Consider the following 12,304-nt stretch of genomic DNA (forward strand, 5'->3'; position numbering starts at 1 on the left):
GGGGATATTTCATTCTTCAATTTCGAAATACATTTCTTCATTAGCTCGTTTTAAGATAAATTTTCAAGGAACTATTTCCTAGCACGTGCTTTGTGTATCCATCCACCAGGAAGACGCCATCATGGATCCTGTGGGTTTCGTACCTTGAGCAAGGACGCCAAAAAGACCAGTTCTTCACTTACAAATAAGAAATAATCCACATTTAACTTTAGGAGAATGCTTTATGGGCCAATGCTACTGCCAACAAGAAACCGTAGAAGAAGAGGCCGAATCGCTAACTAGCAACCCAGTTGAAAGCCGACAGGATCGTCGGCGAACTGAAAACTTCACCAACAAATCTGCAGATATGAGCACCAACATGGCAAATCGCATCAAGGGATTAGTGAGTAAGAAGAAGAGAAGATATCAGGACGATGGTTTCGACCTAGACTTAACGTGTATCCTTTGCTCTTTCATGTAAACACGGTAAACTAACTGTTGTTAGTCGCTGTATTTACACCGTTTCATTTGTTGTCATGCTGACCTAATTGTGGTTTTTCTCGTATGCCAGAGAAGAGCCAAAGCCAATAGTGACAATCCACAGTAATATTAAAGTCCCATCAGGACAGTAACAATAGTCAAATGCTATAAAATCATAATCACAATAGGAAATCCAAATTGTATGAACGGTGGTTTTGCAGGATCTTGTCTCTTGATCAGTTGTACTTGGCATGATGATTAGGATATGTCGTTACACCAACATCCTCAAATAATTGTCATAACATTATATGAAGCAAATAGGCATTTGCACCTTTGATGAAAAGTCCATTGCATTGTTCCCTAGAATATTATAAGCCCCAAGCACTTTGAAATGATTATTTTTATAATCACAATTGTGCTCAAGTGTGAAAGATATAGGTAAATTTAGTTGAAAATAATTTAAGTTCCTGAAAAGGTTGCATTTCTGAAGTTCTCATTTTTCTCCTTATCTGTAGCTTTGCATATTACTGAAAAGCCAACAAATGTTGCTGTTGATTGTGATAGATATTTAAATCTGTTCTCTTATTATCACAGTATCATTTGATTAATTGGTACTATCAAATCCCCATATACATCAATCAGGTTATGGATGACAGTTTCAATTTTGGACAGTTTTCAACTTGCAGTGTAGATTTCCACTATGGTTTTAGCACAGAACCACATTCAGATTCACACATTGCACTAGCTAAGTTGGTCTAACTCTGCGAGTGGATTGTTGCTAAAGTGCAATCAGTGGAATCAGCTAAATTTTGGAAACAGCTAATTCTGATATGCCTGCTCAGGCAACTAAAGGGTAATTAACTATTAGATGCAGATTAAGCAGATACTACTGATTGCATTTTACCAAAAATTTGCAGCAGAGTTGAGCTGACCCAGCTTGTATGACATTTGAAACTGAGTGTGTCTTTGGTAAATAAAAGAAAATCTGATTGAACTAGCATACTTATTAAATACCAAAAAAACCCAGTTCTAGAACACTAAGTTAATATCAGAAAAAGTTGGCAGGAGTGTGAAGGACAGAAAATATTAGGCCAAAATGATGCTCATGGTAAAAATAGATAAAAAAATCAAGTTCTAGGATTGAGCTGAGTAGTGTTGCGAATTATGTACACAAGAACAAATTTTGTATTGCATAATTTTAGGAAAAAGATATGTTACATGAATGCATAGCCTTTCATTTATGACAAAAAATGTAGTGTAATTTGAAATTGTGAATGAGTAGGGTATGATACAGCTAAAGAAGAAAAGATTAAGTAGTTGTGTTTTTAATGGGGTTAGCCTTTGTATTTGGTGAAAGTTGAAGAGCTGCAGTTGTTTTACAGTTTATATGCTTCTAATAACTCATTGACAACAGGAGAGGTTGCAATGTTTATAAATATAGTATTAACCGTATTGTATGGTTTTAAGTAGATATATTAATAATGATAATAATATTTATTTCTTAAAAAATGCACTACACTTCCATCTCTGTGCTGTTTACTAATAAAATTATCAGAATTATAAGTAATAATATAAATAATAAAAGCTGAGGTGATTAAAACAATTAAAATGATTAATACTGGTTATAATAGTTATAGTCTAAACAATAAAACATTTTCTGATAAAATGAGAAAATATAAAATTTCAAGTATTAAATTTTAATTGAAGTACTGTGCAAATAAGGAGGTTTTCAAGTCTTTTTTTTTAACCCTCAACACTATCAGTAGTCCGAATGTGTGAGGGGTAGTTCATTCCATAAAATGGGTGCTGCAATTGAAAATGCCCTGTGGCCATAGGTTTTAGTTGTTTTTTGTTGTCATTCCTTATTTTATTCTTTTGTACTTTCAGGTTGCTTTTTTATTGCCTATTGATCAGTTCAAATAATGAAAATGATTAACTGAAATCTATAGTGCATAAGGAATTTAGAACCTCAGGTCATGGGACATTTGACCCCTTTGAACTCGGTTTTAGTATCATTTCATAAGCCTTGCATATGCTGATTATCATGATTATCAGGATGATAACTAGATAGATAACCAATTAGTTATTGTACACATGACCCAAGTATCATGACAAAGAAAAGGCAGGACTATCACATTTTGTCATTTTTATGAATTTGAAATGTATGGATGTGTCTTTATTTGTGATTAATAGTTATGAATGTGTCTAGCAAAGTCTCAGTTCACATACTTAATCCTTTTATCTATAAGAGCTTTTGTATCCTATTGTCTTAATCTGCATTTTACTTTTAATTGATTATTTGTAAAACCCAGAGAATTTCAGAATTTCACTACCTAGAAAATGGTTATGTTTATTAATAAGGTTTCTTAGTCATATAAAGGGACTTCTTTGTCATTGCAATAACCTAAATATGAAGGCCATTTTTTCAATTAAGACAGTGTTGTAGTGTTAGACCGCATTCACATCGAGTTGAGCCATGGCTCTACAAAGCCATGAATTAAATATGGCGGATGTACATGAAAGGAAAACCGCCTAATCTTTTAATAGTCTCTCCGCCTCTCATACGCCTCCCCATGTGTCGTCCCAATGGAGCCAAGATTTAATGGCTGTACCCCCGCAGGGACGACAAGTGGGGAGGCATGTGAGAGGCGGAGAGACTATTAAAAGATTAGACAGTTTTTCTTTCATGTACGTCCGCCATATTTAGTTCATGGATTTGTAGAGCCATGGCTCAACTCGTTGTGAACGCGGTCTTAGAACCTAATTCATGAGCGTTTTACTGGCAGGTACTGTCAGTATTTTTATTTGTTGAAACATCGGCTCTACCATATCCCAGTTTCTAACATGACATATGATGGGTGGATAGAAAAATTGCATCAATCCTCAGATTTAATATTTAAGAAGTATCAGTTATATGATTCAACTAAATGGTCCTTAGTACAGTTTTATTTTCGTAAGAATTACCAATTATGTGATTCAACAAAATTATCCTTTGTTGTACCACATAGTATTGCCTTCTTCTGTAAGAGACACATGGCATTCAGTACAAAATAAATAGCCCAAAATGGCAAATAGGCAATTGCTGTAAATATAAGCATTTTGCAGTTTCTTGAATTTGGGCTTCTTTCTAACTCGTACAAATGCTCTTGAGTAATTGCACTTTAATGAAAGTGTGGCAATATTCAATTTCTTCCAGATCATTTTAACAACTTTTTGAACAAGTTGTGTCTGAATTTATAAGCAATCTTGAGCAGATTTATTATATACAGTTTGCAATCAAAATTCAAAGCAGTGGGGGCATCTGTCTGAGAGGTTGTTGTTGGAGTATCAATATAGGTAGATAAAATTCACAGTGTTTTGAAAATTTGGGATAATATATTTCTGGTAGTAGTTGAGACATTTATCCTGATATGAAAAAAGTAGAGAGCAACTTGCAGAAAAGATCAATTAATCAGCTTTTCTAAAAATGCCAAACCTAAAAATGCAAAGCTGGAATTAAACACTTTCACCAATAATTTCTAAGAGATTACTGGTGAAAGTGTTTCATTCCAGCTTTGCATTTTAGGTTTGTGAAGACATTAATACTCTGGGTATAAGCATTTACTATATGGACAATCTCAGTTTCCTGAGGAGACATCTCAAAGGCTCTCTTAGTGAGCAGAATATGATTATTAACACTTCTTAAGCATGCATTTACTGGCAAACCTAAAAGGTGAGCTGAGGGCAGCTTAACTGTGTTGCACTAAGTGGACCCTTTAAACATGCAATCAAATAGATACTGACCTGTAGATTGCAAGTTGCAAGCAGACTTCACAAATTATATGTGACAGTGTTTGAGACTAGGTTGACTACCCTGATTAGTTCAGTTGAGTGTTTGGTGCTGCCTTCCTCCATCAAACCCAGACGGAAATTTATTAGCTGCTGTTCAAATATCTGAGCAAGTAGCATACAAGTCCACTTTGCATTTAATCAGACAGAAGAATTTGAAATGCTTTTTGATTTTCTCTCATTTTCTATTAAAAACTTCATATTAAAGATACATATTATTTGAATGCAAAGAATTTCTTAATTGGAACTTTCTAGTAATGACTTGCTTTCTGTTCTTTGGTTTGTTTTATGTAAATACTGTGCTTTCCCCTTTAGAGCAGCAGTAGTATTGAGAAGTCACCTTGGAATAAATTCAAAACTGTTAATTTGCTTTTGTTTTATTATTATTATTTTATTTATTCATTATCACTTCCAAGTTGTCCTTAATAGTGGACTTCAGATATCTGTCCAAATATAATTGCCATGGGATTTCCTGCAGAAAGGTTAGAAGGAGTGTACAGAAATAACATTGATGATGTTGTCAGGTAAGAAACCAACAAATTGAAGTACTGTATGTGAAGTAAAGAATTGATTTAAATAAATAGGGCTGGACATTTAATTTTGGCACCTGGTAGGACTGGCTACCACTGTTGTCGAGCCCTTATACATGTGCATTTTATTTAGATGTATAAGAATGAACGCTTACCGTTTAGTGAGCGACTAGATTGCAGTATGGTGAAACTTTTAATTCCTTTAAGTAATTAATTGAGGTTTTGGCTTCTAATAACAGGTTACTTTCTGTGTATTTTCTTGATAACATATCTTAGTTCTATCATTTCAGATTTCTTGAACAGAAGCACAAAGGACACTATAAAGTATACAACCTGTAAGCTTATTTTTTTATTTTACTTATCTTACTTACCCTGAACCCTATACATAGCTTTAAAAATTAGAGAAGTAGTGAAGTGCTTCTCTTTGTGAAGCTCTTTAGACTTATTATTATCAAGCAAAATATTTGTTGTTTGGAGGAGAGGCAGAGCCCAAGGCCCTATTTACGTTGAGTGGTACAGTTTTCTGTATCGTGCCAGTTTGACTGATCCTTGCATGTAATTTCTAAGTTGGATTTTACTCCCTTAACTGGCTATGTTGAGTGAATAGGATTCTGTTATACTGTGATACTGTTATGTGATAGCCAGGCTATTCAGTTGTTAGGCTCTCATTTTGCAGTGGTATTGAAAACTGTAATGCTTGAATTAATAACTTCATAAGTCTTCATTTTAGTTCTTCATATTTGTTATTGTCATGTGGCATCAGTATTATGGATATGTTGATATGCATTTGATGATTCTGAGAGGTGATCATGGCCAAGCCTTGCTAGTTCAGCTGTATACTCAGTAGCATATATAACATTCTAAAATGTATTTCATAATTACTTTTTATTCTTTAAGTTGTTCTGAAAGAAATTATGACCCCTCCAAGTTCCACCAGCGGGTGGCTACATTTCCATTTGAAGACCACAACCCACCCAATCTAGAGCTGATAAGACCCTTTTGTGAAGATGTGGATGCTTGGTTATCACAGGATGACAGAAATGTTACAGCAATTCATTGTAAAGCTGGGAAGGTGAGACTTCAGAGAATTTATAGTGGAAATTTAATATTATCAGGGTTATTGTGGAATGTTACAGTAGTTTATTGTTCAGCTTGGTTGAAGGTGAAAATTGAATTTTTTTTATCTTTTTGTTATTCATTACTGCACAAAGTATTTTGATTTGGGTTTATAGACATTTTAAAATAGATCATTGTTGAACAGTAAAAGTGGGGCAAATAACATAGTTGTCTTCTTTATTGCAACTCATACAAAGCACTTTGTTAAAACTATGTAAAAAATAGAGAATGTGTAATGAAAGTGTATTTTGCTACGTCTTAAATTAGGGCCCATGAATTTTGACCAAGATCAAGTCTGTTCAGTTGCAAAGACTTCTAAAATGTCTACCAAATTGAAATGTTTTAAGAGGAAGTACTGGGTATTTCAATTGCAGGGTAGAACGGGTGTTATGATCTGTGCTTACCTATTACACAGAGGGAAGTTTGACAGTGTAGGTGATGCCTTGAAATTTTATGGACAGGCAAGGACCAGGGATGAAAAGGTAGATATTGATATTGATATTGACCTGTTTATTATGGGTATATTTTGTTTTTAACTTTACAGCATATTATAGTAAGGTAGGACAGTGCATTATGAATGTTGATTTGGGATTGTTTCTGTTCCAAAAGACTACATATCTTGGGAGAGGATGGTAAATAACCAAGTATTTAAAAAAGGTTTAAAGGTTAAACAGTAATTTAAAAAAAATTATAACCATTGAATGACAGAAATAAAGCATGTTTACAACAATAGAGGCACTGATTGAACAAAAACCATCAAAATCAAATATAATATTTGTGGACTTACATGGGAAAGGAATAACAATTTAATTTGTCTTTTCAATAGAATTAAAAACTGCATTTGGGTACAGTGTTCTTGATTTATCAATAAGGCAGACCAAGAGGCAAGTATTGTGAGTCTGGGTTGTTTTGTGCCAACAATTACTTCTTATCAGGGTGTTGTGTTCATATTTTCCTAACACAATATGCAAAACCACAGAAAGAAAAATAGTGGACATAAAAAAAATTAATTTATAGGATATAATACATATATCTAAAAGTTATCAAAAGTCTGATGGTTGATAAGTGCTAGAAGATTGTTGAAGAGGTCTGTACAGTTCGTTAATTGAATTTTTTTTTCAAGTCAGCTCCTTTAGTTGATTTGAGAAAAAAAAACAAAAGAAAGACAGGTGTCTAAGATACATTAAGTGGAATTTTTAGGGATATGATGATGTCTTTTGATAACTATCTATTGTAAAACATGGAAGAGAAAAGCCTGTCCTTAACCTGACTTGGCTACTTTTTTCTCAGTCAGTCTTTATTATTTAGTACGTAGTTTATATGTACAAGGTAGCCTTTGTATCTACTCCCTTTCTATTCATTTGTCTTTCCTGAGCTCTGCTGCTCTGTGGAAGAATGTATTGATCAGTCATATTGCAATTCTGCTTGGCTGTCATGCAATTTTAGCTCAACTTGAGATACTTAGCATTTCACCATTTGCAGGTATTGGGAAATCAGATTGAATGGAAGGGGCACTATATTGATGTGTGGTTATAAGGTCAAGTTACAATTATGATAAGACTCATGCACATTTAGCTTTTATGAAATGGCTTGCTTTACTTACAATGAAGGTTTTGCAATTTTGATGTTTTATTTCCAGATATAATTGACTGGTTTTTATTATTGATGTACCTAAATATTCTTCAATGTCTCTCTATTGTTGATTTTTTAGGGGGTAACGATTCCAAGCCAACGGAGATATGTAGAGTATTACGGAAATTTGGTGCGAAGGGGTCTCCACTACAAACCAGTCACTCTATTATTACGGAAAATTAGATTTGAAACAATTCCCAATTTTAATGGAGGCACTTGTAGTAAGTATGAAATAGATCTTGTGGGTATTTAGTCAGTGATTCCAAGTGATGAATGCATTTAAGTTTTGTATATGAAATTTCAACTAAAAACTAATTTGTTGATATAGAAGAAAAGGAAATTGTCATTCATGATTATTTGCATAGACCTTTTGGAATATGCTATCTAGACTGATTAAGTTCATCATCAAATTGCACCATGCTGTCAGTGTGGGTTTCCTCATCTTCAATATAGATGTGCATTTAAGGCATTTAAGTGAAAGATGAAATTACTCAAAAGTTTTTTTGATAAAACCCTTTTTAATAGTAGGAATGATCATTTCACCTGACATTTCAATTCCCCTTTTTCATTTATTTTTATATTATTTTTGAAAAAAAAGTATTTATTTGTTCTTTTCTTTTGAGACGGAAATCGAAACCTGTTGAACTGCTTGATAAAACCAGCACTGAACTTGCTATATCAGTGATTAGCTAAATGTGAAATAAAGAGGAAACCTAGACTGGTGCAGTGAAAATCAATTCCCTAAGAGCAATGTTGAGACTTAATTTATTTGAGATTTAATGTATAGTCAACATTGACTTCATTAGAATTATTATTTGGATAATGACTGCCATTCACTTTGATGAGCATTCTCGTGCAGTTTGAATTCAATTATCTAAAGATTGGCTGAATTTGATTACAGGTTATAATACAACTTCACTGAAAAAAATTACCTAGAATTGATTTCTTTAAAAAGGAAAGAAAAGTGTTCTCTGTTAGATTATGGCTAAGGAAGTATTGGATATATTTGCATTTGCACATTTTATTTTCAGCTCCATTCTTTGTTGTTAGTCAGTTAAAGGTGAAGATATATACATCAAGAGTGTATGATACAATCAAAAAGGGCCAGCAGTATTTTGAAATGGAAATCTTTCCACCAATTCCTGTGTGCGGAGATGTCAAAATAGAATATTTTAATAAACCAAAAATGATAAAGAAGGTAAAATGTGTTAAATTCAGACTGTATTCAGTGTGTAAAATACCAGTAAAATTATTAGTCAGAATTTTTTGAAGTGCATTAGACAGATATGTTTAAGCCATTAAGAAAGCACCTTTTGGGTTTTAAAAAATTCATTGCACTACAAACTGTGTAGAAGTTGAATTGGGCAGTAATATCTATTTGGTCCCTTATATATTCAAAAAGGTGTGGATGTTTGTTCAGAATGTTTTTTGCTATATATTTGTAATAGCAGATGCCAGATGCTACATCTTTCTTATTATTCTCTCTTTAGGAAAAAATGTTCCATTTATGGTTCAACACATTCTTTGTGGAGGATCGTGAGGAAGTGGTCCAAAGTAATGGCAATGGTCAGTTTGGGTGTAACTATGGTTCCCAAGGTTCCATTGGGTCAGGGTCGCAGCAGGGGTCCAGTACAAGTTCACAGCAGTGGTGTGGGCCTAATACCACAGTCACAGCACCAGGACCAGCATCTTATCTTACTGCAGAGTTTGCTAAAGATGAAATAGACAAAGCCAATAAGGACAAGTCACACAAAATCTTCAGTCCAAACTTTAAGGCAAGTTATGGTCATGTTATTTGAGAGAACATTGGCAGTTTAATTGGTTTAATCCCTGTCAAAAGTAAATATATTTATTGATTTTATTTTTTTTAATTTTTAACGGGCATCTGTTTTTAAAGTGAAGATTGCTTAAATATCTTTCTATTGAATTTCTTTGGTTAAGATGTCGGTATGTGTGACATTGTTTCAAGGTGAGCAGGACCACTATGCATTAGTTTGTTCCTGGAATTGAGATAAGTCTTGAACTTCAATCAGTTCATTAAAGATAAACTTTTATCCAATTATCCTGACTAGTAGATTATCCTGCAGACAATTTCTTGAACACAAAATGGTGTCCTAAGAACTGTTAAGTCCATAAAATTGTTAGCATTGTAGAATGGTATTGGTAAATTAAAAAAAAAAGTTACAAATAGAATAAGAAATACTTTTTTGTTTCTTTGATTTTCTTTTTAGATATTAGATCATTTTACTGTACATTTTCTTTTACAGTTAAAACTGTATTTTACATCACCGGAAGATGCTGACCAAATAGATGATCCACTGGGAGAGAACAGGATGGCAGAAGCAGCCATGGAATCTGTAGCTTTTCATAGTAGCAGTGACAATGAAGTTTTAGATGAGAACCTCTCAGATACTGACACAGACAACGAATGGGAAGGATGTGAAGTGACTCATGTATGATGTTGGTAGTAGATATGTTTGTAAGGATTGGACACCCTCATATTTTTTTTAAGAAAAAAAAACAACGGATTCATAAGGGCATCGGCAGATATGTTTTGACCTTGAAACTGGGGGATCATGTAAGATGTTATGTGCCAAGGAAATGGGATAGTGTGATGGCCAGAGATACAAAGTGAATAAAATGACACTGAATTACAGTGTAGAGAGCAAGTAAAGGCTGACATTAGAGGTATAAGGATGGAATTCCTATTTTTTGTGCCTGGGAGGTAAATCTGACTCCTTCCCTGAAGGATTGTTCTAGTTGAAGCAATCCTGTTGTTCTAGGAATATACATTACCATGTATCAGTGGTATGGGCATTCTGTGGTCAATTTGTTCTTTTGTTCTGACTGATGAATCTGAGAAGCCAATACACAGCAGAAGTATTGTTATTATTTTAAGTATTTTGTTTGTATGTTGAACATACACAGCCAGACACAGGTTTGTGTTATAGTAATTAAGTTATATTCACTTTGAAAAAGTTATACCAGCTAAGATCTCATTTCTCCCTTGTGATAAGTTGGGTGCCCTCCCAGCAGTGGACCCCTTGACCATCAATTAATTAACAAGTGTTACTTTAAAGAGTGCATTTGTTCCCATGAGGTCTATTCTGGGATTATTACTGGTTTATTAATAAGTATAACTGAAAATAGATGAGATTTTTTCATTGTGAATATAGCTTGAGTATTCTACGTGGGAGTTGCAAGAACAAGTGTACATGTACAGTCCATCAACCTGATTAGGATCTCCTGCTGTTGCAAACAGGCAAAATTTTGTGGAATTTGTACATATGTAGAACTGTGTCACATTTCATTGTTATTATTTCATTCATCTGCTTGATTTCATCCAGGGGATCAGAAATTTACTTTAAAAGATAAAGTATTATATTATTACTATGGTTAACGAAAGAGAGGGGTGTGATAAGATAGCAGGAAGACTGCATGGTTTGTCTCAGAGTGAAATGATTTTATCCATCCCACTTCACAATGTGGGGCCATTACTTGTTTATTTTAGATTAGCCATAGTGCATTCATTCATTCATTAAAACACCCATGTCAGATAGCCATCATCACATCATTGTCATTGTAGCATTGTCACTAGTGGCTGCATCATTCCATTTCTAGTATTAGGAAGTTGATTTCAGCATTTTAGTACAGATTTCTGTCAGCAATGTCGTTCATTTTCCATTCGTGTCATCACATTTACTAGTTCTTAAACTTTTTATAAGCACATTAATCTGCTTATAAACCTTCGCTAGATTTTTTCAACCATAATGAATTGAGCAAAGAAGAAAATACCCATGAAGTGTGTGGTTAAGTATATTTTAATGTATGAATTAAGCATGAAGGAAGTACTTAAAAATAAACTTGTTTCTCAAGTATAACAACTTCATTTGTTTTGTCATTTCAGTTTGTACTTGCAAAAAATGTGTTTAAGAGTGAAATCCAGTGTAAAAAGAAAGTATTGGTGGATTTGGTGATAAACTTGGAATTCTGTTGATTGCAAGATCTTGCATGTAATATTCAAGTATCTTCCTCTCAACCAGGTTCATTACTTTGGGATTTTTTCTTTATCTGCTTAGATTAAGCAGGAAGAAACGGGTAATTCTGACACATAAAAGAAAAAAATTGGGGCAAATTGGCTCATTTGACCTGATGGCCTAACAGCACTAATTTAAGGTGAAAACTAATATCATTTTCTAACGGATGTCCCTCACCTGAACAGCTATCAACATCACTTTAATGCCAATTTAATCACCATAGTGAGTGGTGCCAGGAAATTTTTCTTGGAAGGCTTACAGTAAAGAGGCAAAATATTTCCTTCTTTTAATGGAACATCATAATTACGGTCTCATGGCACCAGATTGTAGTTCAAACCCTAGTGCGGAAGCTTGTGGGGTGGTGAATTTAAGTATTTCAGTTAAATGAAACTGGTAAAAAGCTATTTTACTAAATGAAGGCCTTTATATGTACTAACCAAACCCTTTATAATGTATATGGCATGGCAGACATAGTTTGAGGCATAGAATGCTGTATAACAGCTTATTGGAGTGGTCAGCATTGTTTTTAAATTTTTTTAAAACATACACTATGAGACTGTATATTTTCTGATCATCACTCTTCAAATTTCTGGGTGCAAATTTCACCTTTTTTGGGAAACACAAACCACCCTTTTGAAGGAAACATCTATATATTCCAAGAAATTTGAATAACATCATCAAGAGTGAATAGGCTGATACAAA

At 33.8% G+C, this 12,304-nt stretch overlaps 1 protein-coding gene across 2 annotated transcripts; it reads left to right on the forward strand.

Annotated features, from left to right (window-relative positions):
- Positions 1-85: 85 nt before the first annotated feature.
- On the forward strand, positions 86-11,449 carry LOC106162681 (phosphatidylinositol 3,4,5-trisphosphate 3-phosphatase and dual-specificity protein phosphatase PTEN). Of its 2 annotated transcripts, XM_013540034.2 has the most exons (9): positions 87-437; positions 4,727-4,811; positions 5,108-5,152; positions 5,715-5,889; positions 6,308-6,415; positions 7,645-7,786; positions 8,597-8,763; positions 9,056-9,340; positions 9,833-11,449. In XM_013540034.2, exons 1-9 carry the CDS (start codon positions 224-226, stop codon positions 10,022-10,024), a joined length of 1,413 nt encoding a protein of 470 aa, XP_013395488.2. In that variant the 5' UTR covers positions 87-223; the 3' UTR covers positions 10,025-11,449. The 2 variants fall into 2 exon arrangements, with proteins under 2 accessions (XP_086863009.1, XP_013395488.2); XM_087006883.1 differs by lacking the exon at positions 6,308-6,415 and having other exon boundaries at positions 86-437.
- The last annotated feature ends 855 nt before the right edge of the window (positions 11,450-12,304 follow it).

Source organism: Lingula anatina, chromosome 2, assembly GCF_051362555.1.
Source record: "Lingula anatina isolate TDL-2025a chromosome 2, LinAna3.0, whole genome shotgun sequence".
Lineage (NCBI taxonomy): Eukaryota > Metazoa > Brachiopoda > Lingulata > Lingulida > Lingulidae > Lingula > Lingula anatina.

What these genes read in the sequence shown, in the direction of transcription:
- LOC106162681 (XM_013540034.2), top strand. Translation starts at nt 224, where the DNA reads ATGGGCCAATGCTACTGCCAACAAGAAACCGTAGAAGAAGAGGCCGAA. An exon ending in CACTATAAAGTATACAACCT is followed by an intron (nt 5,153 to 5,714) that starts GTAAGCTTATTT and finishes TTATTCTTTAAG; the next exon opens with TTGTTCTGAAAGAAATTATG. An exon ending in AACCAAAAATGATAAAGAAG is followed by an intron (nt 8,764 to 9,055) that starts GTAAAATGTGTT and finishes TTCTCTCTTTAG; the next exon opens with GAAAAAATGTTCCATTTATG.